Source organism: Xiphophorus couchianus, chromosome 22, assembly GCF_001444195.1.
Source record: "Xiphophorus couchianus chromosome 22, X_couchianus-1.0, whole genome shotgun sequence".
NCBI lineage: Eukaryota > Metazoa > Chordata > Actinopteri > Cyprinodontiformes > Poeciliidae > Xiphophorus > Xiphophorus couchianus.
In genome coordinates this window covers 22,444,534-22,465,874 of record NC_040249.1, presented here as the reverse complement: position 1 = coordinate 22,465,874, position 21,341 = coordinate 22,444,534, and the positions used below count along the sequence as shown (strand labels likewise).

At 37.0% G+C, this 21,341-nt stretch overlaps 2 protein-coding genes across 5 annotated transcripts; one reads left to right on the top strand and one right to left on the bottom strand.

Moving 5' to 3' along the window:
• Positions 1-1,899: 1,899 nt before the first annotated feature.
• On the bottom strand, positions 1,900-11,477 carry ccnj (cyclin J). 4 transcript variants are annotated; one of them, XM_028006234.1, is made up of 7 exons: positions 11,283-11,476; positions 9,397-9,521; positions 9,111-9,202; positions 6,146-6,356; positions 5,049-5,348; positions 4,328-4,487; positions 1,900-2,766 (listed from the first exon to the last, which is right to left on the bottom strand). In XM_028006234.1, exons 3-7 carry the CDS (start codon positions 9,177-9,179, stop codon positions 2,451-2,453), a joined length of 1,056 nt encoding a protein of 351 aa, XP_027862035.1. In that variant the 5' UTR covers positions 9,180-9,202; positions 9,397-9,521; positions 11,283-11,476; the 3' UTR covers positions 1,900-2,450. The 4 variants fall into 4 exon arrangements, with proteins under 4 accessions (XP_027862035.1, XP_027862038.1, XP_027862037.1 ...); XM_028006237.1 differs by lacking the exon at positions 9,397-9,521 and having other exon boundaries at positions 11,283-11,477; XM_028006236.1 differs by lacking the exons at positions 9,397-9,521; positions 11,283-11,476 and adding an exon at positions 10,308-10,366.
• Positions 11,478-13,519: 2,042 nt separating this feature from the next.
• Positions 13,520-19,361, top strand: znf518a (zinc finger protein 518A). Its single transcript, XM_028007451.1, has 3 exons — positions 13,520-13,822; positions 14,588-16,462; positions 18,404-19,361. The coding sequence occupies exons 2-3, from the start codon at positions 14,602-14,604 to the stop codon at positions 19,051-19,053; spliced, it is 2,511 nt and encodes an 836-aa protein (XP_027863252.1). The 5' UTR covers positions 13,520-13,822; positions 14,588-14,601; the 3' UTR covers positions 19,054-19,361.
• Positions 19,362-21,341: the final 1,980 nt, after the last annotated feature.

The window sequence follows — 21,341 nt, the reverse complement described above, 5'->3', positions numbered from 1 at the left end:
GTTGCTTTTTAAGATCTTTTTTGCTACTTCATGTTGTCAGATATTCTAATTAAGTGTTTCTGAAAATAGTGAAATTAAAGCAAAGAAAAAAAACAACAATGTGTATTTGTGGTAATTTTGTAATTTAACATGACAGGCAACCATAGTTTGAGTTTTGATTGCTTTTTTTCTCCTTAAAGTTCATGCCACTGTTGCCTGCTGTTTTATGGGTTCGGAGTTGAAACCCAAAAAATATTTTTAGAGTTTTATTTTTTGCTGACAATGAAAGACACAACCATGTAGGACTCATTTTATTATAGATTTAGTTAAAAAAGCTCTGGTTGTTTCCATTCATGCAGAGAAACAGATGGGTGAGTGGACTGCTGGGTTTTTCCACACAGAACAACGAGGCAGAAATAAAACATTAAGAGGAAGTCACTGACTGTCGTTTTTTAAAACTTCCTCACTCCTGAATCTTCTCTGGTAATTATCTAGTGATTGTAATATATTTACATTTCAGGTCAAAGTTTTACATTTTGATAAATTTTTGCAGGACTTAAATCTAATCATTTCACAAGATTGAAACATAAGAACTATTCCTCCTCTGTTTTTAATCTTTACAGGGTTTCTGTAGGATTTAGATCTGGAAACTCAAAAAAAAAGAATGTTTTGTTCTTTCTGACCATATTTTTGGTTAATTTTCCTACTAAAAGAATAAAAGTTGACCCATTTTCTGTTTTTCCATAGATACCACCAGACTTTTATTCAAAATGTCGTCATATTTTATTTTTACAGACTTGTTTTTGTTCTGACTGGAAAACAAATTAACGATTTGGAGCGGGCCAGGCAGAGTCCTGACGTGAACCCAACAAAGAATCAATGAAGAAAGCTAAAGATTAAGCAAGAAGGCCTTCTAACTTCAGACACTGCAAAAACAAAAACTCTTACCAAGTATTTTTGGTCCAGTTTCTAGTGCAAATATCTCATACAGTACAATATAGAGGGTAAATATGGTAAATCTGCTTCCTTCTGCACAGGAAACTCCATCCCATTATAACAAGCAGGAACCAGGAATCCATTAGAGGTTTTTACTCACCACATTGTTTTAGTGACAGGAACTCATTTCATTTCAGTCCCCTTAGAGATTTTTATTCAGAAACAATCAGTCTATTCAAAAACAAACTAAGAGTTTGAAAAAAAATGACAGCGTGTGATTCACGCCTTAACAAAGAAAAACAAATATTTTTGTTTTAGCTGAACTTTAAATGATTGGTCTGTTTTTACGTCTTCAGGGTCGAAGTTTCTTTTGAGGAGTTTAAAAAATATATATTCTGATATTTTTCTCTGGAAAATCTGCAGGATGAGCAAGAAGATTGATGGCTGAGTTTTTTTATTTCTCATTTTTACGTCTGAGATGGCAAGGAAGTTTCCTTAGCACTCAATAGACAAATGCTGCCCTCTGCTGGCTATCAGCTGTCACTTCACTTGCAAAACATGCAGAAGTTTTCGCATTCCTTTGCACATTTATTACATACACATATATTACACATATATTAATCTGTTATTGGAAATTTTAGGTGGTGGAAAAATAAAGCATGATTGTTTTATTTGTTTTTTTCAATGTTTGTTACATATCAGTGTAACAAATATGCAAATAATAATAAAAAAACATATTTTCTGGAAAAACAGGGACATTTGCTAGAAAAAACCCCAAATCTTTAGATTAATATATATATATTTTTTTTACAAAAAAAACATTGGAATTTAAAAATTTAAAACGGCTAAAATTTTCTACAATGGCCCTAATACATCGTTGTAAAAATAAACACTTTCAAGTTTTGGATCTATAATAAATATTGATCTATTTTATGTGCTTGATTTTAACTTTTTATTTTTGGAAATAAAGAAACAGACTCAGTGTTGCAGTCATCCATTTTTAAGGATTTTTATACAGTGAAACTGACAGAATTTCAAGTTGTAATGTTTTCCCCCCTGAACTGGATCATTAACACAGGTCAGCGTCTTATTTAAAAGGACTGTAGAAGCTGACAGAAATCTGGGGGATCATTTTCATGTGCTGCAGCATCTGCCATCTTTGTTCTTGACATTTGCCCACACAACTAGAGAAAGAAAACTTAAAAAAGAACAACAACACAACAAAAACTCTTATGTTTCCCCCCGAAACCCCCTTTTGGCTACTGCTGTCTTAACTTTCAACACAGGGTAATTAATACTTCAGGTTGGCATAAAACGAACACAAGGCTTTTTGGTCTGCAGCAGTGATACTAGCAGAGATTGGTGCAAAATATCAACATTCACTCTGTATCTCAAACATTAAGAAAAGAAACATCCTCATGTATTGCACACTGTACGGCTCAAAGTGCTGCACAAATCTTATCAAGTCTCCGGAAATTAAAAACAACATTCTGTACGTTCAAACGATCGTGGCTGGTTCTCTGCCAAAATGACGATCATCTGTCGAAGCACGGCGCCTGGTAGCTGTAGTGCATGCTGACCGGGTACACCAGGCTGGGAAGGCTGGGCTTCGGGTCCAGACAGGCGACGGAGGCTTGTGTGTCGCTCTGCTGGGGGCCCTGCGGGTAGGATGCAGACCTGTGGCTGGCAGGCAGGCATGCCTGTGGGGCTTTCTGAGCGAACTGCATGGAGGGCAGCTGCAGGAACTGCGACACAGCGGCTGGCTGGCCTGAACTGTGGAGCAGCGCCTGGCTCTGCTGCTGCTCAAGGCACTGCTGCTTACTGGCTTCTTCCACATCACTGTCATGTGCACTGAAAAAAAACAATGTCATATTTATAATCCTTTAAATGCATAAATAAAATCCTTGAGTGAGTAGTTTAACCCTTTTATGCATTGTGGTCACTACAGTGGACAGGTATCAAATAGCCATTTTCTTGTGCTTCTTGTGGATTTTTATGTTATAAATGCACACAGACCACTGAAGTGGACACTAATGCATCATAAAATACACCATCAACTACTGGCCATCAGTTGCAAATGCAAAAAAAATATTTTTGTTAAATCCAAAATGGCCGACAGACAAAAAAATAGCATGCCAACCGACCCGGTCCCTCCTCCTACTGTAGACGACTCTTGCAGGTAAAAAAAATATTGTGACATCAGATAACCCCTAAGAACAATACTACTGATGTATCTTGTCAAATAACAACTTTGTATTTGGAGAAAATTACAATTGATCACCTAAAAAAAATTAAGTAAAATTAAAAAAAACAACTTTTGTACAAATTTTTTTCCCTAGCTTTTTTTTTATGCCTTACGAAAATAAAACAAATTTTGGAAAAAAATCCTGAGACAGAGGATCATAATTCATGCGTAAAAGGGTTAGTTTTGCAAGTGATTGTGTGTAAACTACAGAAGCTGAGAAAGGACATTTTCTCCATACTTTTCTTCCAGATAATTTTCTGGAAATAAATTCATTTCCCGATGGTTTTCTTGAGAAAAGGAGTAAATTTCCTGTTTTCCGCATATACGTTTTCATGAGTTTTCTCAAAATAAAGAAAATAATTTTTTTATGGTTTTCTAGATTTAACGAGTTTCTTGTTTTCAGCTTATACTTTTTCCCAATGGTTTCTCCAAATAAGTTATTCTCCAGATTGTTTTTAAGACGAGTAAATTTTACGTTTTTAACATAAACTCTTTTCCTGAAGGTTTTCCCGAAATAAAGGAATTCATTTCAGATGGTTTTCTCGCTATAAGTTAACTTCCTATTTTCGGTATAAACATTCTCCAGATTATTTTGTAGCGATGCCGAGTTAATTTCCTATTTTCCACAGATACTTTTCCGCCCCCAAGGGTTTTCTTGAAGAAGTAAATTTTTTTATGGTTTTCTCAAGAGAACTAGTCATTTTTTTGTTTTCTTGATATCCTTCTTCCCGATATTAATTCATTTTCCGATTGTTTTCTTGAGCTAACGAGTAAAATTTCTGTTTTCCACAAATACTCTTTTCTTAAGGTTTTCTTGAGGTAACAAGTTAACTTCCCATTTTTTGTAAAAATATTTTCACTTTAGATAATAAGTTAATTTCACTTTTTCCGTAAATACTTTCCCTCGATAGTTTTCTCGAGATAACAAATCCATCTTCTTGAGATAATGGGTAAATTTTCCGTTTTCCGCATATACTTTTCCCCAATGGTTTCTCTAGATAAGGAGTTAAAAATATCCTAAGTTAATTTCCATCGAGATGTGAGCTGCTGCTCAGGTGAGCCAGCAGAATACAAATGAATCCTTCACTGTTCAAATTTTCAATTGTCAAAACATTGAAACTCTCGTATGTTTTCAGTTATTCACTACTTTGTCTTGGCCTCTCTCACATGAGCAGCTTCTCCACGCAGGGTATGAGGTTCTCCCAGGCGTAGCCGGTCAGGCGCTGCAGGCGGGTCGGCCAGCTGGGGGAAAGATGGAGGACGAGGCGGGACGCCGCCACACAGGCAGCAGCCACCAGCGACGGAGCAAAGCACAAAAAGATGTGATCTATGAAAAATTACATAAAAACAAAACACAGATCAGAGGAAGAAATCCAGCCGATAAAACAAAGGTGTCTATTATTAAACCTTTTATGTCAATAATTTTCTCCAGACTCAAAATTCCAGTTTTATCTGTAATTTTATAGAAGAGTTTAAAAACATAAATACAGAATTCACAGGAGATACTTGGAGAAGGGAGGAAGGAAGAAGGATTAAAGGAGGGAAACATGGACTAAAAGAGGAAGGAAAAACAAAAAGAAAGAAAGGAAGAACGTATACAGGAAGGATGGAAAAAAGGAGACAGGAAAGGAAGGAAGGAAAAAGGAAGGGAGGAAGCAAAGAAGGAAGAGGAAAAGGAAGGAAGCAAGGAAGGTAGAAGGAGGTAAGGACAGAAAAAAGTAGGTAGGAAGGAAGGAGGGAAGAGAGAAAAGATGGGAGGAAACAAGGAAGGAAGAAAGAAAAGAAATAAAGAAAGACAGAGAGAGAAATAAACTTGTTCCATTCGTCCCTAAAATAAATCTTCAACACACAGAAACAAGTTCTCTGATTTCCTCCGCCTAATCTTCACCTTGCAAGGAGACTTCCAGGAAGTAGTCTGTGTACTTGGCCATGTACAGCTTGGTCTTCTCCAGGCTCGCCAGGGGCCAGCCGTCGTGCAGATCTCCGTCCAGGACGCCGACGGACAAATAGTAATCAATGAAGTGAGCTGCGGTGGGAAGGTACAGGTTCCAGCTGAACGTTTCCAGTAGCAGCAGCTCCATGTGGAGCAAACTCTGCTTGGTCAGGACCAGGTTCATGGAGCTCATGCACCCCAGGCTGTTCAGGGTCTCCAGCTTCGGCACGCGGTCCTCCCTTTCCTCAAATTTACCTGAGTCAACCGGGACAAAGTTAACCGCATCAACAAATCGTTCAACATATTATAAACGTTCCTATTCTGTTGGCCAAGTTCCACATACATGCCTGCAATTTGCTAAAAACAAACCTAACCTCACTGTTTTAGAGATTATTTGAGATGTTTTTTGGACTCTTTAAAATTTTGCACCAACTCTAAAGCTATGAAACTTGTAGCTTAAGTGATGAATTTGATTTGTAACCTGTTATTATTTTCTCATGGAGTCCTATGAAATTGTTACACCAGCACCCCGAGCATACTACTACTGTCTGCAATTGTATATTCTTTATTTGTGAATAAAATTAATTAAAAAAAACAACAACTGCCTGTTAGCGTACATGCAGTAAGTACGCATGAGTGCGCATTAAGAGTCCGCGACGTTTAGAGGAGCTGTCAGTTCGGCATACATGACAAGATACGACAAAAAATAAGTTAAGAAATTGTTTCAATGATAACTAGATGGATATACTGTACATGCATTGTCATGGTTTCAAAGTGTGTTTAAAGCAGCTGCAGCTACAATCAACTACAAAACGCGCTGTATAAAACTTGATGATGGTCCACATCACTAGCTAACCACTAAGTTGGGCTGTCATACAGCTGTTAATAAAGTTTATGATCTAACATCTACGTCAGGATGTCATGTTGCTGATTACATAAATGCAGGTGGCAAAGACAGCGCATACTTCTCTGACAGATATAGCCGTCAGTTTTTGCTACGCCTATGGCGATCTGACAAAGCATCTGAACTGAGAAGTCACAGATACACATACTAGCCAGAAGGAGACAGGACAGAGAGACCATGTGAAGCTGCTGCATGGTGACATCATAGCGGTCCATGAAGAGGTCCAGCAGGTAGACGGCCAGGTGTCTGGCCGCGGGGCAAAGGCAGAAGTGGTTGCAGATGATGGCGATGAGGTCTGCAAAGTATCGCCTGAGGTTCAGCTGAGGGGACTGGCCTTTGTAGGACGGCAGTTTGAGCTCCTGTTCCAGAATCACAACAATAATAAACTGTATTTACAACACAGACACGATGTACAACTCAAATATAAATATTCACTGTTTTCATCTGTATTCCCTTAACCAATTACCAAAATGGATATACAATATAATAATAAAATAAAACCGAAAGTAAAACACTAATAATCCGTAGAGATCTGGCATAACATTATGACTTACATTAGGGTTAATTTTTGCTTTAAAAAACGACCTGATGGGACGCTGGGAAAGACTATTTTGTGCCAACAGGAGTTAGATTTAATTAAGCTATGAAATCCTAAAAATTCATCTCAATGCTAAACATGTTGCAGCAGCACAGTTGTCCCCAACGCTAATGTCAGCATCCAGAGTTCAAATTTCAGAATAAGTTCCATGAATGATCACTTAATAGCACTTTGCACCAATCTTATGGTTGGATAACATAAATAGCAGGTTTTAAAACAATCAGAGGTGGGTAGAGTTCCCAAAAAATGTACTTAAGTAAGAGTAGAACAACTTCAACATATTTTTACTCAAGTAAAAGTAAAAAGTAGCCATCCAAGTAAAAAAAAGTATTTGGTAAAAAGTCTACTCAAGTACTGAGTAACTGATCAAATTATCAATCATTTAGTCAATCAATTTAGGTATTTTAAGGACAAAATGGCAACAAGTAACAAAAAATAACCAAATCAGGCAAAAGAAAAATTTTCCAAATTGGTTTCTTTCAATAAAAAACTTAAGCTTTAACAAAAACTGCAGTCGTGTGTTTGTGTCTGGTGAATTTTTGGTTAAAACATGTTTCATTCAGTGGGTAGAAGTTCCAGAAATTTTACTAAAGTAAGAGTAACAAAATATTTGGTAAAATAGTCTACTCAAGTACTGAGTAACTGGTCAAATAATCAATCATTTAATATTTAAAAATGACATCAGACAGACCAAAACATAAAGTTAAGTGGAAACAACAATAATTCATATAAGTAATAAAAAAAATAAAAAAAAAATCAGGCTAAATTTACTTCTTCCAAATCAGTTTCTTTCAATAAAAAACTTATGAAACTTTAACAAAAACTTCAGTTGTGTGTCTGTCTGTGTCTACACAAACATGTTTTTGGTCCAAACATGTTTGTTTTTCCAGGCAGTTGGTAGAGAATCCAGAAATTTTACTCCAGTAAAAGTAGAAATACTTTATAATAAAATTACTCACGTAAAAGTAAAAAGTAAAGCATAGTAAAAATATTCCTAAAGGTACTTAAAAAAACTAAAATAAATGTAATTGAGTAAATGTAACTAGTTACTACCAAATTCTGAAAACAATAAATATATTTGTTGTTGAGCTCATATGTCTATTTATTCAATAATTAACCAGCAAAAATGATTATTGAATTGAAAATGTTGCTTAGTTTGTTGATATACAGTTTGATTAATAACCCTGGTTAATTAAAACATTTTAATCAAGTCCCACCAATAATTAAAAGCATAAAAAACAAGAAAGCATACAAATTTAAGGTAGTTGGACAAAAACCAAACAGTGGTGGTAAATGACAGATTCGATGCATCTCCAAAGCTTGTTGGTGGGATCCAGGTATGTACTGTCCAAGACCAAGTGGTGCAAAACTCTCTGATGCAGACGAAGGCTTAATGCTGGTTCTGATGAAACGGTGTCAGAATGAAAAGTGTGTTGCAGTTTGTTGCTTATTGGTTAACCAGTCAGGGTTACCATGCTGACCACCAACACTGGGAAACTCGAGCATCAAAACTGCAACAGAAGAATGGCTCCCAAGAATGGTTGCTTACCTGGTGAACCAACAGAACCATGATGCATGATGGGAAAAACATCATCCAGCTAAGGCAGTAGGACGCTTTATGGAGGCTACTTTGACAAATATCACCAACATGATCTTTGCTACAACCGTTCATGGAGACAGTTGAGTGCCTGATATTTTAGCAGCATACTACAATAAATGTATTCTAGTTTAGTTTGCAAACAAACCTACCAGATCACGAATCAATCAAAAGGTCAGATCAATAGAGGCTCCACCTCACATCTGTCAGGAGTGGATTCAACAAGTCAGGGCAGAAACATAGCTAATAGGCAGAGTTGGGTAAATGTAATTTAATTGCATTTTCTTGATATCTTTTTTTACTTTTTACTTTTTTACTTTTAGGAGATTATGTACTATTTTGTACTTTTTACTTGAGTAATTTTATTATGAAGTATTTCTACTCTTACTTGAGTAAACTGTATTTTCTCCCCACTGAATGAAGAACAAACATGTTTTAACCAGAAACTGACAGACACACACCTGCAGTTTCTGTGAAAGTTTTATAAGATTTTTATTGAAAGAAATGGATTTGGGAAAAATGTCTTTTGCCTGATATTATTTTTTGTTACCAATAAAAATTATTGTCATTTTGGTCCTTAAAATACCCAAATTTCCACTCAACTTTACACTTTAGTCCCTCTGATGACGTAATTTTTAAATATAAGATGATTGACAACTTGATCAGATACTCGCTGCTTGAGGAGACTTTTTTACCAAATACTTCTTTACTCTTGAATAATTTCTTGGACAGCTACCTTTTACTAGAGTACAATTGTTGCTACCTGCTCATGGGATTTGGTCATAATGGCATGCCTGACTGGTAAAACATCAGTAACATACAAGAGGAACACAAGCTATCAAAAACGATATAGATGCACTGAAATTGTTAATAATTTTTTCTCCACTGTGGCTCCATTTGATGGTCAATCGCCCTCACTTTGCATCTGAGCGCCTGGTAAATATCTGCAGCAAGTTGTCCCTTCCACCATTGGTCCTCTAGCTCCATTTAAGACAGTGCTTTGAAAACCTCTGGAAGTCAAAACAAAGTTAAAGTGATTAGCACACTCATACTGGGTGCTGAAGATGCGCTCTCAGCGTGTAAAACGCAACGTTTTTGCACGCAGGATTTCAACAACACGCATCGGTGAGCGATCCCGTGGGTGTCACAACTCAACCAGCTTTTCAATCCGTCACACGGAAATGAATGATCGGTGCAGACTCACCCAATGCGCAGGTTCACTGGAGAAAAAGTGCAGTCTAGCCGATCATGCTTTGCCTGGTCTCGTTGTTTTAGGCTCGCAAGCGGCAGCAACACGAGTTCTTCAAACTCTCCAGGTGCGTTCAACTGCTGCTCGAAAAAACCCAACGCCCTATAGCTTGTCAATCAGAACAACCAACCAGAAAGACGCAATGACACCAGAGAAATGGGGTTCGGAAAGTGAAATAAGCATCAAAATGTGAATGAGCCACTTTTAAAGTTATCCGTCGCACATCTTCATGTTTTTTTTACCTGTCATTTGATTGTGGCATCTTTACATTTTATTTAGCAATTGAAAGCATCACTACCAACTACGACCCAACTATAAATTAATGGGTAGTTTTGTAATTGGGCGTTTATGGGGTGTAAAGTTACATTGTCCAAAATTACCAGCAGTAATATGGATTGCTGTCATAAGGGAAAAACAAAATGGGGTTCATTATTCAAAGTGATATTTTCACCATGTTATTATAAATGACATAGTTTCAAACTAAATATTTAATTAGCAAGTTAAATATTTAGTTTGAGAATAAATTATTAGATTGCCTACTAAATAATCAGCTTTATCTAAATATTTAGTTAGCAACTGATTAATATTTAGCTTGAGGCTAAAGATTTTGCTTCGAACTACAGCCCCGAACGAAATATTTAGCTTGAAGCTACATATTTAACTAAAAAATTTTATCTAAAAATATTTAGCTATTAGTTTCATTAGTAGCTACTGAAAGCTACTAATGAACTATCATTAGCATCTTTCACAACTAAATATTTACAAAATAAGCTAATATTTAGCTTAAAACTATACTTTGGAATTTAACTTCAAGCTAATTAGTTACCTAATAAATATATTGAATGATTACATACAATTTTACTCACCAATAAGCAGAACTGGACTACCAAAATAGTCCTGGGTCTGGTGAACTTGCATAATATAATATAATATATAATATAATATATAATATAATTTCACTTCAGCTGTTGCTCATGTCTCCTCTTCTTTATTGTTCCTTCTCCTCTCGACATGTGCAACATCTCAGCTTAAAACGGTGAGCTATTTTAATGGCAATTAAGACTTTTATCAATGAACTCACCAGCAAGAGTTGATGTGGAGGTTCGCAAGACCCAGATTTTACTTTGAGCGTTCACATCTGGTTATTAGCAAATGAATTTGCAGCTAAGGATTTACGTTGGTAATTAAATATTTTGTTTGAAACTGTTACATGTATAGATTTTTCTCTTATGATAGGCTAAATAATCAAAATTATAGCCATTAATTTTTCACCGTAACTATAGAAACGGCACCCGGTAGGTGTTATATTACTCTATACTTTGACTGTAGGTGGCGCTGTTTCTTCTTTACACCTCAAATGTTTCGTCCCACGTTTCGTATGATCAAGATGTACATACAAAGTGATTACATATCTAAAATTTTAATCAGCTAGAAAAAAAATTGCCACATTTTCCGCAATGTCAAAAACATTCAGGCCATTTTCACAATTACTTTAGATGACTTCCGTTCTGACTCGATGCGGTGTATCTGTACTTCCAGCTGCTTTTGCCTCAAAAAACCTGTCTGGAAAATTCACGTAAACTCATCATTTTTAGGGTATAGCGAAAAGTGAGGTTAATAAAAACAATACTGACGTGTTAATTAGCCATGGCAACGTTATCCATTATTGTTAATGTACCATTTTCTTACAGTGTATAAGGGAAACAGCATCTGATTAGACGGTAAGCCAGCTAGCAGTGGCTTTTTAGCCAAATGTAGCTAAAATATACACCGCTTTATGTCAGAGCTGTAACGTTAAAAGGTTTACTTTTTCTGTCAACGTTAATAAAAACAGTATTTACCTGTTAGTTAGTCGTGTCAGTGTTATCCACCATTGTTACTTTAAAATTTTCTTACAGTGTGCAAGGGAAACAGCCTACAATTTTAAAGTCAGCTAGCTAGCAGCAGCTTTAGCCACGGGTAGCTAAAAATATACACCGCTGCCTGTCAGTGCTGTAAAGTTCAAAGGTTTACTTTCTATATTAATGTAAAATCACGGACAACTTCCAACATTGTTGCTTGGAATACTGTTGTAAATATTAAATCATTTACATATTCTGATATGATTCATAATTTCTTATTTTGAGTAGGAACTTGGGTAATCGGACTTCAGAGTTAAAAAAGAACCCTGATTGACCCCTGACCTCTCTGCAGTGTTTCTAACATTCTCTAGCAAACCCCTGACACCGATCAATAGACCCATTCAATAATTTCAATAAAGCTCCACCTATCTCACCTTTAGGACTCAACCTACAGCAGTTGGTCTGTAATCAGCGCTGTGATCATTTCACCTTTTACCATATTAGGAATGTCATGTTTCAATTACTATTTTATGACAAATATAGTTTTGTAAACGTTTTAAAAAACACTTTGGAAATTAGCGTCTCACTCAATACTGTGTATTTATGACAAAATTATACGTTCATTAACATGCAATATCCCTTTATAGATATCTATTTTTTATGTTTATTAATTTTGTTGAAAGTTGTACTTGGTTTACTGTATATCTGGGGGTTCATTTGTAGGTTAACCTTTTTTGTTCGTTTGTTTTTTGTTTTGCCTTTGTAAGTCAGACAGGAAGAGCTTTGTTGCCATTTTCTATAAGTATAGAAACAGGACCAGGATGTACCGGGGTGGGCTTATGTTTTTTTTTTAACCATAGCAGGGGGAGAAGAAGGAAGCAATAGAAAGATAAATCTTCATTTATTGCTTACCAAGGTGGATAAATAAACCGTAATATGCAACCTTATAGCTTTTGCACGTTGGACTTCTTTTTTCTGAGAATAAAATACAGAGCAGAAGTGGCTCATTGATAATTGATTTCTGATGTAGGACGCTTGGTGTGAAAACAAAACAATTCAGTTAAAAAGTTCAATTATTCCAGTAACTAAGTAAAACACATTATACTAATTAATTACCTGATGTTTTCAGGTCTCTCCTTTATTATTATTATTATTATTATTTTTTGCTTATGAAATCATATTTGATATTATAATCAAAAGTATTTTTAAAGGTTATTTTCAAACAAAATCTAACAAACCAGCATAATCAGTTTACTCAACATGGCCAAAGTCAGGTTGTAACTAGTTACATTTACTCAAATAGATTTACTTGAATAACTTTTTTGAAAAAAAACAAAACAAAAAACCTTTAGGAGTATTTTTAGACTGACTTTATAGACTTAGACTTAGACTGACTTTATTGTCATTTTGCATGCACAGAGTGTATACAGAACGAAATTTCGTTGCATACGGCTCAGGACAATGTTTTGAGCTTCCAATGTTGTGAGGTTACTCCAGAATAAAATAAAATACAGTATAAAATATGAATATAAATATAAATATAAAGTGCAGGACTGACAGTAAAATAGAAGTTATTTAGATTTTAGAAGTTATTTTTACTATGTTGTACTTTTTACATTTACTTGAGTAATGTAACTATGAAGTATCTCCCCTCTTGAGTAAAATTTCTGGATTTTCTACCCACTGAATGAAAAACAAACATGTTTTAACCAAAACTTCACCAGACACAAACACACACCTGCAGATTCTGTTAATGTTTTATAAGTTTTTTATTGAAAGAAACTGATTTGAAAATATGTTCTTTTGTTATTTTTTTTGGTACTTATGTAAATGATTGTTATTTTGGTCCTTAAAATACCAACATTTCCACTTAACTTTATATATTGACTTGTCTGGATTATGTAATTTTAAAATATTAAATGATTAATAATTTGATCAGTCACTCAGTACTTGAGCAGACCTTTTTACTCTTACTTGAGTAATTTCTTGGACAGCTCCTTTTTACTTTTACTTGAGTAAAAATACGTTAGTAGTGCTACTTTTGAGTTCAATTTTTGGGTACTTTACCCAAAAACATGACTACATTGAGATTAAACTACAAACAAGTGGACCTTGTTTACTAATGAAGTAACTTCTGATTAACTTTATTTATTTATGGTTAGAGTATGAGGGACTGATGAATGCCCCACCTCTCAGTTTAGTAGTTGCAAAAAAAAACAAACAACAGAAAACCGTTCAGTCCTTTAACGTCACAGTTGTTCATTTCATATTAAATATTGGTTAAATACGCTATATTTTGCGGCTGCAACGTGTGAAACTATACAACAAGCTCAACAGGAATGAATAACTCAGCAAAACGGAGTGAAAGCATTGGAGGCAGAGGAACAGCGGAGTGTTTGTGTGGAGCTGCAGGCCTGGGACAGCAGCAGCAGCGGCAGCGAGGAAGCTAACGGCTAAAGCTGCTCACAGGCTGTAATCCCCGGATGAAACCATCATGGCTGCCAGTCGATGAGCTGTCAAGCTCTCCACAAAAGAAAAAGGTAAAGAGAAAAAAAATTACCCCAAACACCCGAGGCAATTCCACATTTACTATGAATTTATCCCACCCGACAGCTTTGTCTGCGGTAATAAGTCGAGTCGGCGTGAAAACGCGGTGGTGTGCGGGAACTTTATCGTCGCGCTTTGTGCTCTGTAACTTATTTCGTCTTTGTAAGCTCCTCTTCTTAAGCGTCGCGTTAATTCAAACCGCAGTTAACTCCACTAAATGCGTGTTCAGATATAAACAGAGACGCTCAGCCCGTCTCTTTTCCTCTAATTTGTGCTTCTATGTCTTCTCTGCGCGTTGCAAAGCGAGTCTTTATCGCTTTGTTGTGGTTAACTTTAACTAAACAATGGACCAACGACCCCCCTGGCTGTTTGTGCTCGGTCGTTTTAAGTTTTAGTGCGTTTCTTGTTTTGGTTTTCCTTTTAACAAGTCGTAAAAAATGATGTCTTTTTTTTTATTTCGTGTGTTTCTTTTAAAAAGTGGTTATGAATCTTGCAGGTGAATCTATTGTAATTTTCTGCATGTTGTTGATAACTATCCGTATTTGTTGTTTGTGACACACTAATGCCCACAGTGGGGTATTTTGGACCTGGGCCAAGCAACAGGTGGACCTGTTTAAGAACTACAAGCTTGTTTTACGGGCTTACATTTAATTATGATCATTAAATTCAAGTAAAATTACATCCCTTGTTCAAAATGTTTGTTTTTTTACTTCTAAACAATGCTGTTTTCATTAACCGCTGCATATTTTCTGCACCAGAAACCAGAAGAAACATGGATGTTTGCACAGCCACCTCAACGGGCCACAGAAAACGGCAAGTCAGCAAGAAGAATAGAAGCTGGCACAGACGGCTCCACCTCAGGAAAACTGTAGTTCAGCCCCCAGCTATGCAAAGCCAAGATAAGAATGGGCCAAAGAAGATAGCGAAGAAGTGGGAGCAGACCAGCGTGTGGCCTCCATCGAAGGAGCCTCCCCGGGAAGCCCGCGTCACAAACGACGGCGGCAGTACGCTCAGGTTCCCCTGCTCTCAATGCGGGGACAACTCGGATTATGCCCCCAAAGACCTGGCGAGGCACTTCATGGAAAAACATGGAGGCAGTCCACCCGTTTTTTCCTGCCATATGTGCACCTTCAGCGCCCATGAATTCTCCTACCTTCAGGTTCACCTGCTAAGCCACAAAGACACTTTTTCTACCTGCAGCATGTGCAACGACAACGTTCAGCGCACCTGGCCTGAGTTTAGTGCACACCTGACTATGTATCACTGCTCGGACGGGAAGTATTCATGCGAAACCTGTAAGAAATTCTCAACATGTGACTTTCGGGTGTTTCTAGACCACATATATAAGCATAATTTTACCGTTGAAGAAAAAGAAGTTGGTGGTCGTCAGTTCTGCGGCGGCGAGGCGCCAGAGAAATGGTTGATCAATAAGAGCGTTAAAACTGCTCATGTTTGCCAGAATGGCAAACAGAGGAAAGATGGGAGGCAAATTCATTCCATAGCAATGAAACCAAATGAGCGGATCCCCAGAGTGAAGACGAGGTTAACGAGAAGCACAGTGAGGGACACCTGCTGGTTGACGCAGGACTGTCTGTCGCTTCCCGGGAAGGAGTTTCTGGATAAATACTGCCATCTTTCTGACGCACAGACAACGTTAGAAGAGACTCAGCAGTTTTTGATGCAATCTGTCGCCGGGGAAACCGACGACCAGAAGTGGACCAAGGCTCTCAAGTCCGTTCTGTCAAACGTCCCTCAGAAAAACTCAGAAAACGGCATCGCGCCCAACACGTCAGATCTCGCCGTCCTCACGGTCAAGAACAAAATAACGCTAGCTCAGAACGGTGCTGCTTACGCGAAAAGGTTGAAAATGGCCTCCACAGATAAGGAACCTACCTGTCCCCAAAGCGCCGATGGCGACTCTTTGTGTGCAAGTGACCAGAACGGATTTAATCCAAATCTGAAAAACCAGGCGCCTTGTTTGACTGAAAACAAATTGCGCAGTGACTTCTCGTCGTCTGGCGCTGGGACGCAGGAAAACCGGGAGAACCGCAAATTAAAGACTGATTCAGAGATCCAGGAAAACGGTGAAAAACTGGAAGAGCCTGTAGACGACGTGGGCATCTGCAAGTCGAGTGATTTAAAATTGCCGAATGAGAGTGAGGGGAAGATGAAGAAACGACGGCGGAGAAGAAAAGCCAGGTTTAAAAAAGTGCAAAGAAAACCAGAAGGAAAGGTCTTAAAGATTGTCGTAAAGGGGAAGCAGTGGGTTTCTCAAAGCTCTTCATCTCTAAAACATGTTGAGATCGATGGTCATGTGGAGCCGCCAAATCCTCAGCAAAACACCATCAAAGGTTCCCCGGTGGGCCTTCCTGATCCGCCTAGACGAACTGCAATCTCTGACTCTGTCCGACCAACGGAGGCTGAAGATACTACGACGGAAAATGAACATCGAGACGATCTGGAGGAGTCGCAGGATTTCTCAGACAAAAGTGGATCTGCTGAGGGAACAAGCGAGACGAATACCGTGGCTGCATCAGTGACCTACGTGGGGACGCCTCACGAAGAGCCGGCGCTACAAAAATCCAACGAGGAGACGGAGGAGACGAGAAGTCCTGCTGCTTCTTCGCCACATGGTAAGACGGTAATTTATTGTTCAAACTCTGCAGGCAGGAAATGAGTACCTGAAAACCACTTTCTGCGAAGAGAGAGTACAGATGAGCGATATGGACTTTTTATCGCAATATTTTCTTTTACTTTATCTTCAGTCGAGTCAAAAAAGAAAAAACACACTAAGCTGAAAAAGCACAATACAAAATTAGCTCAGAAATAGATAATATTTAATTTCCTGTCAATCACAAGAACACAAAGTGTCACAATAACAAGTTTTATTGTCCCAGATAAATTGCGATAAACAACATTGTTGCTTTGAGATAATGATAGTAATAACATAACAATAATGCAAGAACATTTTATTCTCAAAGATAAATAAGCTTTAAATTCTAATCAACATTTTAAACTGGACCTGGAAGTCATTTAAAATATCTAATATACAGTACAGACCAAAAGTTTGGACACACCTTTCTAATTCAATGGGTTTTCTTTATTTTCATGACTATTTATAAGGCAATAAATCCCACTTATTAACCTGACAGGGCAGGTTGACCTATGAAGTGAAAACCATTTCAGGTGACTAAATCTTGAAGCTCATCAAGAAAATGCAGAGTGTGTGCAAAGCAGTAATCACAGCAAAAGGTTGTTACTTTGAAGAAACTAGAATATAAGGGCTATTTTCAGTTGTTTTACACTTTTTTGTTTAGTGCATATTTCCACATGTTATTCATAGTTTTGATGCCTTCAGTGTGAATCTACAATGTCAATAGTCATGAAAATAAAGGAAACTCATTGAATTAAAAGGTGAGTCCAAACTTTTGGTCTGTACTGTATAACAGAAATAACAAATAAAATGGACACTGACGTCTCTGTAAACAAATTTGTCCTTAAAAAAAGGACTAGTTGAGATCAAATCACCACTCCGGTCTTCATTCATGCTTTTGACGTTCGCCTGGTTCAACACACACGATGCGTCTAAAAAAGTACTTCCAACGTCGACAGCCAAAAAGCTCATCAATGCAGTGTAGAGCTGATTTGTTTATTAAATTTGAGAGGAAAAGGTGATAATAAAACTATGCCACTGGGAAAATTTTGGGTAGAACATATTTACAGGCAAATGTCTTTTTTTTTTATATCTTAAATGCAAAATTTCTATCTTTTGTGCAGTTTTGGACTAATTACTGCTCTGAGTGTGATGTTCTTTCAGCAAATGGCCTTTTTTGAGTCTGTATACTCCAGTTAACGATTAAGCAATTTACTAAATGGGTTGATTATTTCAATAATTGATTAATCACAATTAACCCAATTAATTGTTTCAACCCTGTTATATTAGCATATAAAATTGCTTGAAAATTGTTATCAAAACAACAATATTATTGTTTATTGCAATCATTTCTAACTTATTTATCTTGACATATCTAGCTACAACTGTTCTGATTATTTTGGATCCCATTCTTACCACAAAGTTGTAAGTAGGCGCTTATTGAGATAAACGATAATATAGTCATTTTGAGAACATTCTCAGATAATAAAATAATGATAAAAATGACATATGAATGCAAGTACTCAAAGATCAAAAAAGTTTAATTTCTAAATCATATTTAACACTGGAACTGGAGAACATTTTAAACATCCAAAATAAGAAACAAAACAACAATAATTAAAATGGATTATGAATTCTCTGTCATTTAAAAAATATTAATCATTTTAGCTAAAACAAGGAAAACAGGCAAAAGTAGCAGGAATGTTGTTGTTGAAAAAACAAAACAAACAAGAAAAATTAAACAGAGTGGCTGCTTTTCAATGATATCAAGTGAGACAACCTCTTTAATAACTGGAAATTATCAAGCTTATTTTAATTTATCATGCTATTAATTGATTTACTGCTAATTGTGATAGACCTAGTTGAATAATATTGCTTTACTGTAAATTTTTCCTTTATTAATCACCTTTATTTTTTACAGTGGAGGAAAATTTGGACTCGAGCCTTGAACGTCCATCAGAGCAAAGTGATCAAGGGTCAAGATGCGAAGAGGAGTCGACAGAATTCATCCAGCATCTCCTGAGCGGCGTCCGGTCACCTGAAGCTGAAGCGAGTCAGCGGGAGCCGTCAGCGGGGGCGGCTAGGCCTCAGTGTCAGCTGGTTCCGAAACATCAGCCGAGAACGCTGAGGTTAGTCGCCATAAATCCATCCCAGCCAGTCAAACGTCCGGCGGGAGACCAGCCCGTCGTGGTGCTGAACCACCCGGACGCCGACATCCCCCAGGTGGCCCGCATCATGGAGGTCGTCAACAAGTACAGGCAGGTGCGGAGGGTCCTGCTCTCCCGGCAGACTCTCAGGGCTCTATCGGTTCTGAGTGGTGGCGGGGCGGCGGTGATGACGGACGATCAGGGCAAGAACTCGGTGCAGGAGAGGTTCACCCTGAGGCTGAAGTTCCGCAGGGTGAGCAGGAAAAAGTACGAAATCGTGGGCGTGGCGTCGCCCGGCCGGGACGCCTCGTCGAGGGTCTCCTGCTGGTTCTGCGGCCGGGTGTTTGCAAGGCAGGAGGAGATGATGCTCCACCGGCAGCGCCACCTGATGGACTGGAGGAAGCCAAACTGTGAAAAGTCTTAAACGTCACACACACTGGATGGGGAGGGGGGAAGGAAAATTAAATCTGGAAAAAAACACTGCAAAAACACAAAATCTCACCAAATATTTTTGGTTTAGTTTATTTTTTAAATATTGTACTACACTTTAAACAAGACAGAACTAACTAATATATAATCTTTTAGTTAGTTTGAGTCAGTAATTCTTAATGTTGATGAAAAAGTTGACACTTATAACATGGGAAAATATCTTGTTATAAGGGAAATAATCTGCCAGTGGAACTCGAACTGAGTTGCTAGGTAACGGGCTGGGCTTGACTGGCGTTGCTAGGTAACAACGCCAGTGGAATTCGCCCTTTGTCATCAATATTAAGGAATTTTGTACTTAAAACAAGCCTCTATGTTTTTGCTAAAAAGTTAGTTGTAAGTATTTTTGTCTTATTTCAAGAGTATTGAGACATTTGTACTAGAAACTAGAGCAAAAATACTCTGCAAGATTTTGTTTTTTGTAGTGAAATTATTGTTTTAGATGTGTCTTGTGATTTTTTTTTTTTATTTAATTTTTATTTTATAAATAAATTGATGATGCTTGCTGGAAGGTTCACATTCTCAGGGTAAACAGTTACCTTTTGTTTCTCTTCCAGTAAAACTCAATACAGAGAGTTTAGTTTATTTTTATGAGTCTTTTTGCCTCCAAAAAGGTTTTATTTAAGGTGATTTAGGTACACTGTCATGTGGATTATTTTATAAAAACACTGTAATCTGTTAATTTGCCATACCGTCTGCTTTTGGAGCAGATTATGTACGGGTAGACTACACAATGTGGTAGCTGTCATATTTATGTTATTGGAGGCAGAACGCTGTAAATTACTCAGATATACCAAATGTGTGTATAAAAATAACAAAAAAAGTACAATAAGCTGTCTTATTCAACATTTATTTATCCTGCTTAGATTTAGTCTTTTAATGCTTCTTTTATGCATTATTTCTAAGGAATCTGTGTATTTCTAAATTCTTTTGTATAAACTTTGAATCATGTTCAGAAAGTATATTATTTACTGTGAGAGCTCTATTTTTCATGCATGTGGGTGTTAATATCCCTGGTCACAATTTTTAATTATTTTGTCAAAATTGATTTAGAAAAAGAGAAAAAAAAGATTTAACAGATTAGATTTTTGTTTTATTTCTTGAAGATTTGAGGTTTGAGGACTTGAAATGATGCTAATTGTTGAATTGCACTATAAAATGTATTTTCCCGCCCTTTACCTCACCTTTTTAGGCCTTAGCCTTTGACAATCCTGCTGTGGCTCTTTGTTTCCCTAATGTAGCCACTGGCCCTTATTTAAATGGGAAATATGTGCAAAAATCCCTGTTTTCAATGATTTCTTTTTAAATTTAAATAATTAGTCTTGTATATAATCCGCTATAGGTACTGTAAAAATAAATAACCTGAGAATATTCACCAAGTGCCTGGGAATTATGACTATGCAATAAAACTGCATGGGTGTGATAGCATTACGAATGAAACTTGCTGTTTTTGAGTGGCGATGATATGAGTTGAAACATTTTATTTAAATTTTTACAGTAACTGTTGAAGTAAGAAGTCCAGCTCCCTTTTGCTGCAGCAACACTGTCTCATTCCTCATTGATTTCAATGGATTGTTTCCTGACTGAGCATGAAAAATCCTAATAAAACACGAGTTATAAATTCCAGTCCGTCTGCTGCTTTGGTTCTACGTGCTAGCTTGTGGGAAGTATGAAATAACGAGACAGTTGACGTTTGGGTACGGGTTGTAAACTCTTCTTACTTCCTCCTATATGTAGCGCACCTGCAGGCAATGCATTTTTAACTGCATGTCATTGCTGGTTTCACACGTTGAGTCATTTGGGTTGTTTAAAGAGGCAACACTTCCAACAGCTGTCTCATATAGAAAGCAGATTAAGATCAGAGTTAAACACGCAGAGTCTGTAAAAGAGTTTACACACCATAAACGTTATTATCTCAACCACAAAAATTGTAGAGAAAACAAAACATGGTTGAAAGCTGTATATATTATTTCCTGAACAATATTCTAATCCAATAAATTAGAATGTTATTAAAAGGTCTCATTTATTTGCATTAAATTGATTAATTACAAACAGATGGATGTCGGATAAAGCCTTTATTTTTTGTTAATTATGACGATTTTCCACTTACAGCTAATAAAAATAAGATATTCAAAATTATTATGTAATATTACATCTGTTGTTGTATCAAACCACTCATTTCTTCTGGTTCTGGTTTTGGTCTGCTCTGCATCCCCAAAACCAGAA